The sequence below is a fragment of the Polypterus senegalus genome, chromosome 9, assembly GCF_016835505.1.
Source record: "Polypterus senegalus isolate Bchr_013 chromosome 9, ASM1683550v1, whole genome shotgun sequence".
Lineage (NCBI taxonomy): Eukaryota > Metazoa > Chordata > Cladistia > Polypteriformes > Polypteridae > Polypterus > Polypterus senegalus.
Window position 1 is genome coordinate 58,151,764 of NC_053162.1, and position 15,285 is coordinate 58,167,048.

Here is a 15,285-nt window from a genome sequence, read left to right on the forward strand (position 1 = left end):
TGTCCAGAGTAGAGATTAAACTATTTTCTGTGACACCCTAACAACTTAACAGAACAGGCCTTCCTTGACTTTGACTCCCACTCCATCGTGCAGCTACAGCACATGAAGGATGTTCATGGTTCATTCGGTCTCACAGTTATTATTGTATGTACTTATTACTTTTAGTGTTACTGCTATTGATATTACGAATGTTAGTTTTATTATTGCTGTGTTTTGACATTTTAAGATACAAAACACATTATATACTGACTAAATGAATTGTGCTGTTATAGGAATTAACGTAACGACTAATTTTATTTTCCTTTATTATAAATTTTTTACAGCATATACCTGTATGCATGTTTTTGGGCTGATCTAACTTTTATTTGAAACAAAGTAAATTATAAAAGAAATGTAAGCAGCTTAATCAACTACTAGGTAAAATACAAAACAGCAACCCCTACCGATGCACTTTCCCTTACCCATCTTACATAAAAACTATGTCCCATTATTTATGGGATTGAAGACATTGGAAAGTAAAGAATGGTGGAGGACAGATCCAATCCCATCAGAGAGATGGCCAGGAGCCCAAAGATGAAACCAAATGTAGGTTTTTAATTAGATGCTATAGATAAATAAAGCCATGTGTCATGTACATAGCTGTATTTCAAAGTAATCTGGCCTAATAGGAGTATGTAGATTAAGAATAAAAATGGACTCAGAATAGATCCTTGTGGTGTACCGTATACAAATTTATGGACCTCTTACATGTAATTAGTACAACTTACTAAGAATTATATGTCTGTTATGTAAGACTGAATCAGTTTAAATCACCAAATTTTAAGGTGAATAATGAGAATATACTGTGGTCTATGGTGTCAAATGCAGCTCTTAAGTCCAAGAGAATAAGAACAGATATGTTGTTGGGAGTGAATAATAACCTTCAAATCATTACCTACTTTAACCAACTCTGTTTCTGTACTATGATTTGATCTAAAACCTGACTTAAACTAACCAATAGCAGAGTTTTTACTCAAGTAGTCGTTTAACTGTTCAGGCCAAAGTGTGTGTGAATATTAATTTATTTATCTAACTATTTATGTATTTATTTATTTAAAAAGCTTCATGTAAAAATCCAAATTTCCCCCTGAGAACAAATAAAATTCTATCTATCTATCTGTTTAACTTTTGCAAAGCTCCTGTTCTAGGGTTTTGCTTTAAAAAGCATAGTGAGAGGTCTAAAATTTTCAAAGCCAAAAAAAAAATCAAGATTATTTTAGTAAACTAGTGGTTCAACTACTGCTGTCTTTAAAGATTCTGGTAAAACCCCAGTATCTAATGAACAGGTAACAATTTCTAGTATACATTCAATTACTGTAGCTTATCAGAAACTTCCTTGAGAAAGCCTATTGGGATTGGGTCAGAGGCACAGGTGGATTATTTTAAGTTGAGTAATTATTCTACAAAGTTCAGGTTTTAAAAAAGATGATCAATAGTTTAAAAATATGTTTGCAAAGTTTTCACATTTTAAGTTATAATTTTTGAAAAGTAGGACTGTCTCTCAATTCAAACTTGCGTTATAGTTTTGTGAGCCTTCATTATTTCATAATGAAGTGTTATTTTGGCTTCTTTTTACTAAAATAATGTCTTTCAACAACACACTGCTATGTAGCTCTAGACACTAATATTTTTACATAATGAAAAAATGAAAAAATGCATAACTTATAAAAATATTTCTTTCTGAAGGGATTTTTGACCCCAGGGGTCACTGTATTATCATAGATGGTAAATTAAATGCAAATAAATTAATTTTAGAAAGGTCTGTGTACCCCAAATGCAAATGATGCTAAATTTATATCTAATTAATTTTTCTAACCTTCTTCCATTATGTACTGTAGGCGGTAGGGGATGAATCCATCATTGATGTACTGAGGAGAAGTATTAGGATTTTTTTTCTTTTGGCTTGTTTGTGCTGTCTTATATGAGACTCTCTGTAGCAGTGCTAAGGTTTATGTTACTCTGTCTGTGGTAATACTGAAGCAGTTAATTTTATTGGAATCCACTTAACAAAATGCATTCATTTCATATTCTAATGAATGGTGTGAAACACACATTGGAACTGCTGCAGAGTTTATGTTATACCAAATATGCATTTGGGATCATTTTGGTTTTCATTATACAACTGTCACCAGAAAGGAATCGTGGATGGTGAGGTGACACTCCCATTCTCTCTTTAGCTAACCTCCTTTTACATGAAGAAGATCTCTTTCAGCCGCATTTGATCTTGCCACTTAGCTAGTGTGTCTTTCCAGTACAGTGGCCCTATCTCTCAGCCTGGCTGTGCTGCTCTTCCTGATTGATCTTGAACAAGCGGCAGTTGTCAAGAAATGATCTTAGGACAACAGTTCCACCCTCCCTGTCTCATCCTCCCTGTGACGATATAGGTGGGAGATGAACCCAGGACCCTAGGATTGAAAGTTATCACTTCTGCCTCTCAGCTAAAGGAGAATTACATCTCCAGATATATTTCTCTTTGCTTATGATATGGTGTCTCTCAGCTGCACTATGGGTGCCACCAATTTCAGTAACTGTGATGGAAAAACTTTATATGAAACATGCAATTTACAACCATTGTCATATTAAAATACTTCTGCATACTAAAACTTAGGATTAGGACTGTATTTCTAAATCTAGCTGACAGTAAACCTTGAAGGATGGTTTATACTGATCTTAAAAGTCTACAAATTAATGTAATCAAAGAGAAAGCAAAGACCTAAGAAACTTTAGCTGAAATTGCCTGTCACAATTGGGTGCATTTTTCGCAAGTTCCTTTTGTTAACTCTGTAAAATTTATCTCCATGTGAGCGTCAGCAGAGCTCAGGGAGCCAAAAAAAAAAAAGAACCAGTAGTGGGATTTGAGGCATCTCTGGATTTTTCTCCAATTATTCTAAAACATTTTAATTTTGATTTAAACAGTTTAAAAAGCAGTAAGAAGCATAAATAAAACTTTTGGTCTCTTTAGGGAAGCATGGTTTTGCATGTCTTAAGTTACAGATATGTGAACCACATCTTGTCATGAACACAGCATGCTTCATAAAGAGCATGAATTTAAAAAGCAATTATATTCTCACTCTAAAGTAAGAAGTTCTGGGGAAGTGGGACTAACTGCCATTCATGGATGGATGGAAAGTATTAAGCGGAACTGGTATTTTTTTAGAATTGAGATCATGTTGTGAAAAAAACAGTTGGATATGGTATGCTTACAATAATGCACGTTGAATCTTATTTTCTGAATGCCCAGTACCTCGGTTGAATAAAGCCATAGATTATAATTATTAAACAGCTTTTGTAACTTGTCCTTATTATTAATATCTGCTTATCTTTCACATGATATTGAAATTTGGGGAACACGATTCAGCTCTGGTCTGTGTTAAAGAGATTTAAACGCTGTCCTTTTTATATCCACTACACATTCAACTTTGTAACTTGTTGCCATGCCAATAATTCACAAATCCAAGGTTTGATTTTCCATGTGTACAATTTAAAAGATTTATTAATGCAGAACTGTACTTTAGTTTTACAATGAATTTAATTTACAATTAAGTTACCTTTACAAAAGTATCCAACTAAACTACTTGTTATTATTGTTTGTATAATATCTGTCTATTATGAAAAGAAATCCTAGAATGAAAAAGCAAGGCGACGATACGTGATTTTCTCGGAAGTTCTCGAAAGACATTTAAAAGACCCGGGAGACAAATGAGACTTGCCACGGAGCGTCTCGCGGGGACCGTAAACATGAGACTTGGTGCCAAGAGACTGTGCCAGGACCGTCTCGCAGGGACGTGGAACATGAGATTCTTGCAAGACACGCCTACTCACAAATGATATCATACAAGAGCATATACACCAAAAAACAGTCAGTCGTGTAAAAGCACGTAGCGCACACACATCCTGTGCTCTCAACACATCTAAAGCGTATAAGGACAATACGGAGAATAGACACCCAAAGGCATTGGAGAGAAAAAAAAGGCAGTTAAGAGATTATGAAACCAGTAAAATTCGAAAGTATTGCAGCGTCCCAGCCAGGTTGCGGCCTTTTTGGTTTTAAGTGACTGTTCGGTCCGATTGAGGGAGGGCAGACTACAGCACAGAAGACTGATAGCGGGGTATTGATTGATGCGGTAAGGGGGGGGGGCAAATTGCAGGTGATGAGAGATTGGAGAGTGCTAGAAAGTTGTGTTTGGGGTTACGAAGTCAGCGATTGTTCAAGTAAAACTTTTGTGACACTTTATCATGTCAGTCGCTACAGTATCAAAGAAAAGATAGAAAAGATTGCATTACCACAAAACAAATGGTGATTAATTATCAGAACCAGGTCTAATTGAAAAAAGAGCAGGACAAGTCGAGGTCAGAAGTAAAAGGCAAAGAGTAGAGTGTTTTTGCATTTGCATCATTCTTATGCACAAAACATGGATTTACACAATAATAGACCATACACTATGACAGTGGTGGCGAACCTATGGCACGCGTGCCAAAGGGGGCACTCAGAGCCCTCTCAGTGGGCACGCGCCGCCGTCGCCCAAGCACAGAGTTCGTTACTATAAAGCCAGAGGAATGCGGGGCCGGGCTGCTCCCCTCACCGCTCCCCCTCTTCACGCGCGCCGGAGGACTTCTCTCACATTACCCGCCCCTCTGCCCAGCAGCCCAATGGGAGCGCTTCCTCCCTCTCTTGTCTGGGGTAAGGCGGGCGGCACACATGCTGCTTGAGGGTGCGGCACAGACTGCAGCCTTTTGAGTCTGTGATTCCCGTGGTGGGGTTGGAGGGGATGTGGTATAGCGGGTCCACAGCTCAAAATTGAAAAGGCCAGTTTTAACAGATAATTGCCGCAATCGCGGCTTAAAGGGGGTTATGGTAGAGTGGCCGGAGCGGTTTCCGGGAGCTTTGTGATGCGGGCAGTCCTCGCTTAAGTGCACAGGTGAGGAGTCGTCCGCATCTGTAATTATTGCCGGGAGTTGCTAATCGGCACACCTGATCCACGACCCGTAATATATAATGGAAGCTTTGGGGCGGAGCTTAATAGGGAAGACCTGCGTGAAACACTTGAGAGGATCGAAGGGATGACAAAGGACAGCACAGTTAGTTATGAAAATGAAATCCTTAAAGTGTGGAATTCTCTGCCAAATAATCTTAAGTCAATGAAGGCACTTGAGATTGCTTTCCTTACTTTTTGGAACATCTTATGCTTGTGCGCAGCTGTTTTCAGCTTTGAATTAAATCAAATCTGACACCAGAAACAGACTAGCAGATGACCTGAGTGCTGCATGTGTTGCTCTCAAACTTACAAAGTATGAGCCAAGGTTAGACAAATTATCAGCATGCATACAACAGCAAAAAGCACATTAATTGTTCAAAAGCATACCGAATGCAAACTTTTACCTTTCAACAAAAAGTTGTTTGTATCATTGAAAGCTCTGTTATTATGTTTTTCTTTTAAAACAAAATATGTTAATGTATGAGTGGCTTTTCTAAATTAAAAGCTCAGTAGATAGACAGACAGAGCATCAGTATTGGCAGTTCCGTCCAATTTATCATCCAGCTGCACTCCCAGGTATTTATAGGTCTGTACCCTCTGCACACACTCACCTCTGATGATCACGGAGGCCATGAGGGGCCTGGGCCTCCTAAAATCCACCACCAGCTCCTTGGTTATGCTGGTGTTCAGTTTTAGGTGGTATTCAGGTTAAATTGCCATGTTGGCACTTTGCGATAAATAAGTGGGTTTCGGATTGCAGTTTGGGCACTTGGTTTCTAAATGGTTCGCCATCACTGCACTATGAGAATCTGTGGTCCCGCAACATTTAAAGCAAGGACAATTTGAATTTCAAAGAATACACAATTCGGACAGGTGTATATTTATGATCACGGAGAAGTGATGCAAATTTTAACAGGAAAAAAGAAAGGTGATATATATATTTCACGAATAACATTACACACCAAAGAAGATCGTGGTATGACTTTCGTATTAAAATGTTTACAGTTTACTGTGAGAATAGCTTTTGCTATGACAATTAACAAATCACAGGGACAAACATTAGAAAAAGTCTGATTATTTATTAGAGAAACAGAAACAATATTCACTCACGGGCAGTTATACGTTGCATTGTCATAATGTGTCTCCAAAAAATATTGGTTTTAATGAAGCTTTAAAGTAAAAGTGCAAATAATAAAATTAAAATTCCAAAGAAAAAAAAAAAAATTTAAATTGTATATCTGATTAACCAAACACAGGGGTTGGCGAGCGAAGCGAGGCCTCCTAGTTGTATATAAATTTTTGTCCTTTTCAAGTTTTATAATGACCTTCAGACTTGTGTCAAGGTAACTGATGCACACTCATTTTAACAAATAGGACAGTACAATTTATCAATAAACACAAAGATTACACTATAGTATATATAAGAGGATGCAGACACACAAGACACATAAATATGTCACATGTAGGCTGTTTGTTTACTGGTTATTATTTGTTCTACTTTATCTTTGCACAGGTAAATATTTTTTCAATACCAAGTCTTTATGGATGACATCCGATGTTGTGTGAAGTTCTTGCTTTGTTGTTGCTTTGGGTTCAGGTGGAAGATTCATTTGTTGGAGTGTACTCTTTATCTTTGCTGCATGATCCTTGTCAGTGCTGTGCTGCTGCTTCCTCATATTATCTTCTGCTGTCTTTTGCCACTTCATAGGGGATATCATTACTCATTCTGGCTCAAGGCTTTAGGCACTGAAGTTCCATTCTTGAAGTAATGGCTGCTTTTATGCAGACAGGGATCAGTGCTTAGCTTGATAGACTAGATCTCAGCTCTCAGGCACACAAAATGTAGAGTCTGTTGGGTTTGGCTCTCCAAGCAAGAGTGGCTCATAGATTTTAGAATCACAGATCCCTGAGGGACTCCAAGAGAGGGTGCCCAGAGAGAATCCCCTAGGAATTCAATAATTGTACTTTCTTTTCTCTCTTTGCTTCTTCTCACTACTTTGAGAAAAGGTGGTGCATGTTGTTTTAGAGGAAGGTTGAACCTTCTCCTGATTGAATTAAAGCCACTTCCAATTACAAAATCAGTGTCTTTATTAGGCGGCGTTGTCTAATCATCTTCGTTGTCATCTCTTGAGTTATGGGTGTTAGTTCTTCCTTGAGACAATTTCTCACCTGCTGACCGAATAAGTCTGCAGTGGGGCTTCTGGAGACATATTAGTGCAACTGTGATTTACACCTGTGTTTTCAGATGAAGTCCAGACAGATCTTGGTACAAGGTGGAGTTACGTCACTTAGTTTAGAATGCAAGTGGGGGTTTTGTGCAGCTGGATGCCTGCATCCCTGTTAAATCTGCTTACTTAATAGGCTTGGTGTGCCATGAAAGCCTAGCAGAATGGGCGATGCCCACTTTGTCCTACATTGGTTTTGTGATGTATATTGTGGCACATTTTGGCTCAGGGCAGGCCAGGGTTGTTTTCTGCCTAACATCTGTCTATGTATAGATTTTTTTCCAGACACAGAGCCACTTGCTCAAGTTGTGTTGTTTACTTGAATTGCAGTGGCTAAAGGAAGAAAGTATAAAGTTTGAAAGACATACACTGTATCTTGCTACTCCACTTTGTCTTCAGGCACCCACTGTGTTAATATCTGGGCTTGAAATAAAACATTCAAAAGTCTTTCATGTTTCCAGCCAACAATTGTAATCACATTGCAAACACAATTTGTTTATAAAAAAAATGCATACCGACTCAAAAAGTGCTGAACAGCAGTGGCATACAGTATATAATTTTCACTAAGGGGCTAAGCACCTAGGAATATTTATCCATGGATATGTGTATGGTTTGGATTAGAACTAGACTCATACTGCTAAAAATAAGTTATATCCCTAGAGCACTGTTACATGAAAGTCACTTACAATTCAAGCAATGCCCTGTATGCAGCACTGTATCAGTTGTCATTGTTTATATTAAAGAGAAATAGAGTTAGACCAAGAGAAAAACGCTTACAGTATATGAACATATATGAAACGTCCACATTCATACAGTTTGAACATGCATTCTCTTTTCCCACTCTCTTGATGTTATTCTGTTTTCAAATCCTCTGTGTGTCTCTGTGGAAAACACATACAATATCACCGAGGCAGAATCTCTCAGAAGACAGACACAATGCAGTGTGTGATCGCTTAATCTTGAATAGCCGTAACACCACAATGCATTGTGATTTTTCTCCCCGTAGTTCTAAACAGAAACACAACAATGACTTTCTAATCCTGTGGCATGTTGTGAAGTGACATGTCATGTGAGGGATGAAACCTGCTCAAGACTTATAAACAGTGTGCAAGGTGTGTGTGCAAGGCTTCCTCTTCACAAAGATCATTATGAATTCTGGTTGTGACAATGAGTAAATGTTTGTCCTACACAATGTTTTTATATGAGTTTTGTATACTACCATTGGCGTTAATTCAAGGATAAGGTTAGTATTTTTCAAGTTGAAATTATTTCTTCACAATCAATATGTATATTTTACACATAAAATTGTGTACTGATGAGTCTTCTTCTACTTTGCAATAGGACTGAAGCGTACCAGGGTCCATAGGTGAATTAAAAAGCCTTCAAACATACTGAATGTGTCCATTTTTCAAGCAAAAACATTGTTTTTTTTAACATTTTATTAATTTTATTAGAATCAAACAACAATCCATACAAGCAAGTGAAGTTGAACAAAATTAGGTTCAAATCTAATCAACCCACACCCATGTGAAAGAGAACCAGGCCAGCAGAGCAAAACTTTAACAATGGTAAAATATGTAAGTAAATAAATGAATAAAAATAAATAGAATAAAAAACAAGGGAGAGAATCTGCTTCCTCAGTTTAAGTGCTTATTCTAAAATGTTATTGATTAGATGCTGTTAAGTTTTCAAAAAGGTTTTGCACAGATCCTCTAAGTGAGATTTTTTCCAATTTTAGATAATATATAACATCAGTTACCCACTGACTTAAAAGAGGTGAGTTAGCATTCTTTCAGTTGAGCAAGATAAGTCTACATGCCAATAGTGAAGTAAAGGCAATTTCAATTTGTTTGTCCTCTACTTTAAGCCCATCTGGATGTACCCCAAACACAACTGTTAGTGGATTAGGGGGGATTGCGACACCAAGGCTGTCTGAAAGGCATTTAAAGATTTTGGTCCAGAACGATGTTAATTTGCTGCACACACAAAACATGTGACCCAGTGAGGCTGGAATTTGATTGCAACGTTTGCAGGTTGGATCTTGCCCAGGAAACATTTTGGACAATTTTAAACGAGGCAGTTGCGCTCGATATATATCGAGAAATTTTCTGTGCAAGTCTTTCTCTAATAATCCACTTTATCTCATAAGCATGTCGACAGTGAACTGCCAGTGGCACTACAATGGAGCAAAGGGATGGTGTAAAAAAGTGCTAAGTGCTTTAATTAAAACAACAACAAAACAGTGTCCAAATTAAATAAAATGCAGTGCTTCAAATCATTAACAAATAAATAATCAATAAAATAGGTGCAGAGTGTAGGTTAAAAACACCAGAGAAAAAAAACAATCCTTTAAAATGATGAGGAGGTCAAAATAACGCTGGAAGCAGTCCATTTAAAAATCCAAAGCCTGGTGTCTTTTACCTGGCGGCTCCCCTGCTTCTCCCATCAGGCTTCTCAACAGGGGAATCACCCTTCCTGCACCTCGCCTTCTCACTACTCAACTGGTCTGGAGGCTTTTCGATCCCTGGCTTCAGTTGCGCTCTCAAGACCGAGACTTGGCTTTTCACCCAATGGCCAGGATGCTCACGTTGGGGCTTCTACTTCCAAGCCTCCCGACTCTCTCTGCCTTCACGGCCTTACGCAGCCAGCCATCCTTCTGCCGATCACTCCCGTTCCTTCATAAAATGCTCAATGGGAGCGACCACTTCCAACTGCCCTAGGTGTTGGCCAGACACCCCTGCTAGGGCTCAACTGTCAAGCTCCCTGCCTGCGAGCCTTTGCTCGTTCTCTCCCACCAGCTCTCTCTCCTCCTTGCTGCTTCCCGCTCTCCTACAGCCTCCGGCTCTTTTCTTTCTTTCCTTTTCCTTCTCCTCCTTCTAGCCGCCTTGCGCTTCCATTTATGATGGGGATGTGATTCACCTGTGGCAATCACCGGCTCCCGGAAACAATTACAAATGCGGACAACTCATCACCTATGCACTTAAATGAGACTCGCACGCATCACCCCAGGAACCACTTCAGCCACACATCACCACACCCCTTCACTAAGCCGCGAGTGCGGTGATTATTTATTTTAAAAATGGCCCTTTGACATGAGCTGTGGACCCGCTATATACCACAAGTATTCTTGCAGAAAACTCAGAGGATGTATTTGTCCCTATAAAAAAAATCAATTTGCTTGGATGTATATTCTGTACATTTCTCGTCTTCTAATAAAAGGGGGTTTAGACGCCATTTGCAAGATGAATTTGTGGGGCATAGTGATTTTAGTTCCATGCTCAAAGGGGCGTAGTCAGAGATAACAATAACGTCGTACTTACAAGATTTAATTGCAGAAATTATTATATATAAAAAATAATCAATTCTTGAGTAGCAGTGATGCACTAGTGGGTAGAAGGAATATGCTCTTCAGTTTGGGTTTAGAAATCTCCAGGGGTCTGATAAGTTGTGATAAGTTACAAACTGTAATTGTTTTTTGCAGTGTTAGACGCTATTGCCCCCGTGGCAGGAGACCTATCTAGGTCTGGATTTAAAACACAATTAAAGTCTTCAGCCAATATAATTTTATGAGTGTTCACATTGGGAATGGATGTACATATATTTTGGATGAATATTTTGGTCCCTATCAACCACATTGGGTGCATAGATATTTATCAAAATCACTTTACAGTTAAATAGATTACCCATGACAATCACATATCTCCCTTCAGGATCAGGGACTGCATTTCACAACTAGTGAGATTTTTCTATGTTTAAGAATTCCCGCACCTCCAGTGTTCTTTGTAAAGTTGTAATGGAATATTTGGTCAGTCCAGTCTCTGTGCACCCGAAACTGATCCTCGCTTAATAAGTGGGTCTCCTGTAAAAATACCATTTTAGCAATTAAAAGCAATTAGATGAAATAAATGAAAATTTAACCTCACTTTACTTTTTAATAACATCTTTCTTTTTCACAATCGTAGATACCGTCGTTCTCGGCATATGATATGCAGCAGCCAAGTCCCGGATATGCATGCCACCTTCATACTTTTCAACAATCAATTCAAATTTATGTGAAAAAACACAAAATCACATGGAAATTCACAGAGAGTTATAGCCCGGGTTGTTCACTGAATGCTAGCAACTGGTGTACTATACCAAGTTGGACTTATTCTAAAGCGGACGTATACCGAGGTACCACTATAGTTACAAGTATTAAAAGGATGGATTATAAGTAGCTTGCTCTTTTTTTTTTTGTATAACCTTAGGAACTATGCTGAACATAGTCAGAAATATGTGATATGGCACTGCCAATACTGATGGTATGTGATTACTAATAATCAAAAAAAAATCTTTGCTTTTCATTTTTCATGACACAAAGTAATTTTCACTAAACTGTATTATTTATTTCCCTATCTGTATTGACCAATTCTATACTATTTAGCAACACTGCTGCTATATTTTTAGTACAATTCATAGGTTTCGGGGCAAGAAAAATTACTAACTTGTTCAATATACAAAGAGATAGACTGTTTTAACTATATTTAGTAAATCTAAATTTGGTGTTATGAATCTGTGTAATTCAAAAGAATAAGCTTAAGCTTTTCTTAACTAAGAGAACTGTAAATTTCAGTATATATGCAAACAATATATTATTTGCATAAATCATATGCCTCATCATAAAGCCCAACTAATGAGAAGTTTCTTATATACAGCATTAATATGAACTTTGTAATATTGTGTACATGAGATATTCTTCACTTTAAACTGTTTTTCCTTACCCTCGGTTATTATGTCTTAGTTATAAAATGGTATTGTGCATTCAGCTGACAAACCTGTCAATGTAGATTAATCTTCAAACAGATGTGCAAGATACACGGAACTTTATGGATACATATGGAAATGTAAGAAGCATAGAAATACACTTGCAGGCAGAGACAGAGAAACATAAAGTGTGCTGCATATAATTGGGTGAGATGCAACAGAACCCACATTTTCATGTTTGAAAATGCACTGATAGCAATGAAGTAGACATATTTTAATTTTTATATATGAGCAGTGGGGCACACTGGAAAAAATATGACCACAAATGTCTGGCCAGTTTTATAATTAGTAATAACATATTTTATGTTGCACTGCATGTTAAGATTTCTATTTATGTTGTAATTGTGCTCTTCTTAGAGGGCTAGGAAGTGTATTTCTTTATTGTAATGGTATTTTTTTTTTCTTTTTTGTTTCCAGTGGATTCCAATTTTGACTAATTTCAATTCCAAAGACACACTGTGGGGTTTTGTACCCTTAACTCCTGCTTCAGATTTCTTACCTCTGCTTCCAATTACACTGCATATCGGAGACTATAATCTGGATGGCTTTCCAGATGCTCTGGTAATCCTGAAAAACTTATCTGGGAGGTGAGTTTGTCATTATTTTTTTTTTTAACTTTAATATCTAAAATCATACTGTATGCTGCAATGCGGTGCATGGGTGGTATGACAATAAAGGTACTTGACTTGAACTATCCTTTCATAGTGATGCCAGCATAACTTGGGCCAAAGTGCTTCACACACTATGTTTTATAACACTTAAATTTAATGGAAAAATGAAACATTAAGTGTTGAAAGAATATAATGGAGTCTTAGATGCATCCAGGTGACTCAGTTACTGTCTGGCAAGCCATCAAAGAGCCAGATAAACTGATTTGCCCAGAGTTAACAACCAACTTGATATCGCATTTACCATTTGGTAATATTTTTTTAAAAATGCTTCAAAAATGTTGTTATTTAAGCAACCTTGACAGAGAACTGAGAAGCCAATACAAATAAAACAAACTGTACAGTATTGCAAGATTGTTGGGAAGCACCCAGTTACAGCAGTTTTTTCACTTTTATTATTAAAAATTTAAAGCACAGATTTGATAAGTTAAACAAACGTAAGGCCTGAATAGGAACTTGTGGAATTTATATACCAGTGTAGCAGCCGAAAAAACAAAACAAGAAAACACCACTTGGTTTTAACAAATACATAACTGAATATCCTTGGTAAAATAATTTATGGCCATTCTTTCTGATACAGTAATACAACAAAATTACATCTTTATCCAATTAATAACATTCTTCCTTATTACATTACTGGAAGAACTGTTTAGTGATTATAGTTATTTTTTTTGTTAACTGCAACATGGTGTATTTTTTATAGCTATAAGTTTATGGTTTAAATAATAAAGCACTAGACTTTAAAATCGGGTAATGCTCAGTTGATACCCAGGATCTACTGTCATTCATGTAGCTAAATTATTACACGGGGACATGGACAGCTTAGAAGCTTGGGCAAATTTGTGGCAGATGAAGTTTTTTGTAAATAAATGTAAGTTATTACACATAAGAAGAAGAAATGTTAGATTGAATAAACAATGAACAATTAGAACAATTAGAACAATCTAGACGAGAACAGGCCATTCAGCCCAACAAAGCTCGCCAGTCCTATCCACTTGCTTCCTCCAAGAAAACATCAAGTCGAGTTTTGAAAGTCCCTAACGTCTTACTGTCTACCACACTACTTGGTAACTTATTCCAAGTGTCTATCGTTCTTTGTGTAAAGAAAACTTCCTAATGTTTGTGCGAAATTTACCCTTAACAAGTTTCCAACTGTGTCCCCGTGTTCTTGATGAGCTCATTTTAAAATACAAGTCTCGATCCACTGTACTAATTCCCTTCATAATTTTAAACACTTCAATCATGTCACCTCTTAATCTTCTTTTGCTTAAACTGTAAAGGCCCAGCTCTTTTAATCTTTCCTCATAATTCAACCCCTGTAGACCTGGAATCAGCCTAGTCGCTCTTCTCTGGACCTTTTCTAGTGCTGCTATGTCCTTTTTGTAGCCTGGAGACCAAAACTGCACACAGTACTCAAGATGAGGCCTCACCAGTGCATTATAAAGGTTGAGCATAACCTCCTTGGACTTGTACTCCACAGATCGTGCTATATAACCTAACATTCTGTTAGCCTTCTTAATGGCTTCTGAACACTGTTTGAAGTTGATAGCTTGGAGTCCACTATGACTCCTAAATCCTTCTCATAAGGTGTACTCTCGATTTTTCGACCGCCCATTGTGTATTCAAACCTAATATTTTTACTTCCTATGTGTAATACTTTACATTTACTGACATTAAATTTCATCTGCCACAATCTGCCCAAGCCTGTATGCTATCCAAGTCCTTCTGTAATGATATAACGGATTCCAAATTATCTGCTAATCCACCTATCTTGGTATCATCTGCAAACTTAACCAGCTTGTTACTTATATTCCTATCTAAATCATTTATATATATTAAAAATAGCAGCGCCCTAGCACTGACCCCTGTGGAACACCACTCTTAACATCAGCCAGTTCTGATGAGGTTCCTCGCACCATCACCCTCTGCTTCCTGTGTCTGAGCCAATTCTGCACCCATCTAAAAACATCACCCTGAATTCCCACTTCTTTTAACTTGATGCCCAACCTCTCATGTGGCACCTTATCAAATGCTTTCTGAAAGTCCAGATAAATAATATCATAAGCTCCACTTTGATCGTATCCTTTTGTTGCCTCCTCATAGAATTCCAACATGTTAGTAAAACACGACCTCCCCTTCTGAACCCATGCTGACTGTTCAGAATAACTCCTGTCCTTGTCATGTGTTGCTCAATCTTATCCTTAATAATTCCTTCCATTAATTTTCCTGTGATGCTTGTTAAGCTTACTGGCCTATAGTTGCTTGGATCTGCCCTGTCACCCTTTTTATATAATGGGATGATATTTGCCATTTTCCAGTCCTTTGGAATCTCTCCAGTGCACAGTGACTTCCTAAAAATACGTGTCAAGGGTTTATATATGTACTCACTAGCCTCCTTAAGAACACGAGGATAAATATTATCTGGGCCTGGTGATTTGTTTGATTTCATCTTATTTAATCTGAGCAGCACTTGTCCCTCTACAATTTCCAAATCCCTCAGTACCTCCTTAGTAGTTGTGTTTACCTCTGGCAGGTTATCCACTTGCTCACTTGTAAACACCTCAGAAAAATGTA

The 15,285-nt window shown here is 37.6% G+C and overlaps 1 protein-coding gene across 1 annotated transcript in view; it reads left to right on the forward strand.

The window, feature by feature from the left end:
• itfg1 (integrin alpha FG-GAP repeat containing 1) overlaps nucleotides 1-15,285 on the forward strand; it is a 435,759-nt gene that overhangs the window by 189,300 nt on the left and 231,174 nt on the right. The window contains exon 10 of the mRNA XM_039763123.1: nucleotides 12,461-12,630. Within this exon, the coding sequence (XP_039619057.1) occupies nucleotides 12,461-12,630 (170 nt within the window). The remainder of the gene's footprint in view (nucleotides 1-12,460; nucleotides 12,631-15,285) is intronic.